At 41.8% G+C, this 1,358-nt stretch overlaps 1 protein-coding gene across 1 annotated transcript in view; it reads right to left on the bottom strand.

Moving 5' to 3' along the window:
• Positions 1–430: 430 nt before the first annotated feature.
• LOC103798006 (ATP synthase subunit alpha, mitochondrial-like) overlaps positions 431–1,358 on the bottom strand; it is a gene marked incomplete at its 5' end in the record, with an annotated part of 3,850 nt that continues 2,922 nt past the window's right edge. Inside the window, 3 exon segments of the mRNA XM_009070247.1 lie at positions 431–635; positions 973–1,123; positions 1,349–1,358. The exon segment at positions 1,349–1,358 is cut by the window's right edge and continues 37 nt beyond it. Coding sequence (XP_009068495.1) covers positions 554–635; positions 973–1,123; positions 1,349–1,358 — 243 coding nt within the window.

The raw sequence follows: 1,358 nt of genomic DNA, 5'->3' as shown, positions 1-1,358 counted from the left end.
GGATGTCAGTTCAAAGAATCCATCTTCCAAAAGCCAGATACCAGGATGGGTTAAGACAGCAATTTTAAGAAATACTCTGTCACAGTATCAGGCTGTTAGAGATTCCTGTTATCACCCATGAGAAGACAACGTAAACTGCATCCCCAGCTGAATACCTTTCTCCGAGATCAGCTGCCCAGCAAATAGCATGAACACTGCAAGAGCAACCTTCAGCTCTGTCACGATAGAACATGCAGTCATAGCCACCAAATCCAACTGCTACCCTTCCACATTCATGCAAGGGTAGGAGTTTGATCTGCCTGGGGAGTTAAGATGCCCCTGATTTTTCAGAGTTCCTTTAAGCAAGCACGTGTCCAAGGGAGTCCACTGTGCTTTTAAAGGTGCAAGCAGTCAACCAGAAGGCAATCATTTCAAACAGAATATGCAAGCCTTTTTACATAGGACCTTTTATTTTCATTGAGATCTGTACATTAAAATTACACATACTTTTAAGTCTTTGATGGAGCTGGAACACTGGATCACAAGAGCCTGGACTGTTTGAAAAGTTTTGAGTTTATGCCTCAAAAGTAGCCAGGAAACTTGTGACTATTTCCTTCAACTTAGCTTCTGTCTGGTCAGAGATCTTCCCTTCAGTCCTGTTGAAAGAGTTCAGTTAAACTTCTAACACAGGAATAGATATATGGGTCAATCCCTAAGACAACGGCTTCACAACAAACCTTCCCATTTCTAACAATTAGATGAATTAAAACATTTATTTGATGCATGAAATTGTACCACTAACAACACCCTTTCTCCAATTTTAAGTATCAGCTGGATTTCCCAAGAACAAAAATAATGAAATTGAGCTCCAGACAACAGGAAGGCTGATTTAACTGGTTCTGGGATATGCTAAATTAACAGTTCAGTGACCATCATCTGCAGTCTAGCCATCAAGTCAATACCCTTGGGATGAAGCAAGATAAACCACCATACCTGATTGTGGAGAGGAGGGCCTGATGCTGGCTCAGTACATGAGCTAGGAAAGCACTCTCAAATTTAGTGATCTTGCTGGGTTCCAGCTTGTCCAAGTGACCTCTTACACCAGCATAGATGACTGCAACCTGTTCCTCAATAGCCATGGGAACTGCAGAAAATAGTACTCATGCCATTGGTAACTCTCACATCAGGACACATCAGTACTACCACAATCCTTTCTTTGAAGATCAACTGCATACATACAACATGGTTCGAGTAAGTCTGCATTTACCACGTGCACAGAATGGATGTGGTAAATGCTGCCACCAAGACCAACCTTGTTAGCACAAGAGACTTATGTGAAATGCAGACTTGTTAAGTTTAAGACACTCACCATACTGTCC

This window comes from Acanthisitta chloris, unplaced genomic scaffold (genome assembly GCF_000695815.1).
Source record: "Acanthisitta chloris isolate BGI_N310 unplaced genomic scaffold, ASM69581v1 scaffold27312, whole genome shotgun sequence".
Lineage (NCBI taxonomy): Eukaryota > Metazoa > Chordata > Aves > Passeriformes > Acanthisittidae > Acanthisitta > Acanthisitta chloris.
This window is presented reverse-complemented; position numbering and strand designations above follow the sequence as displayed.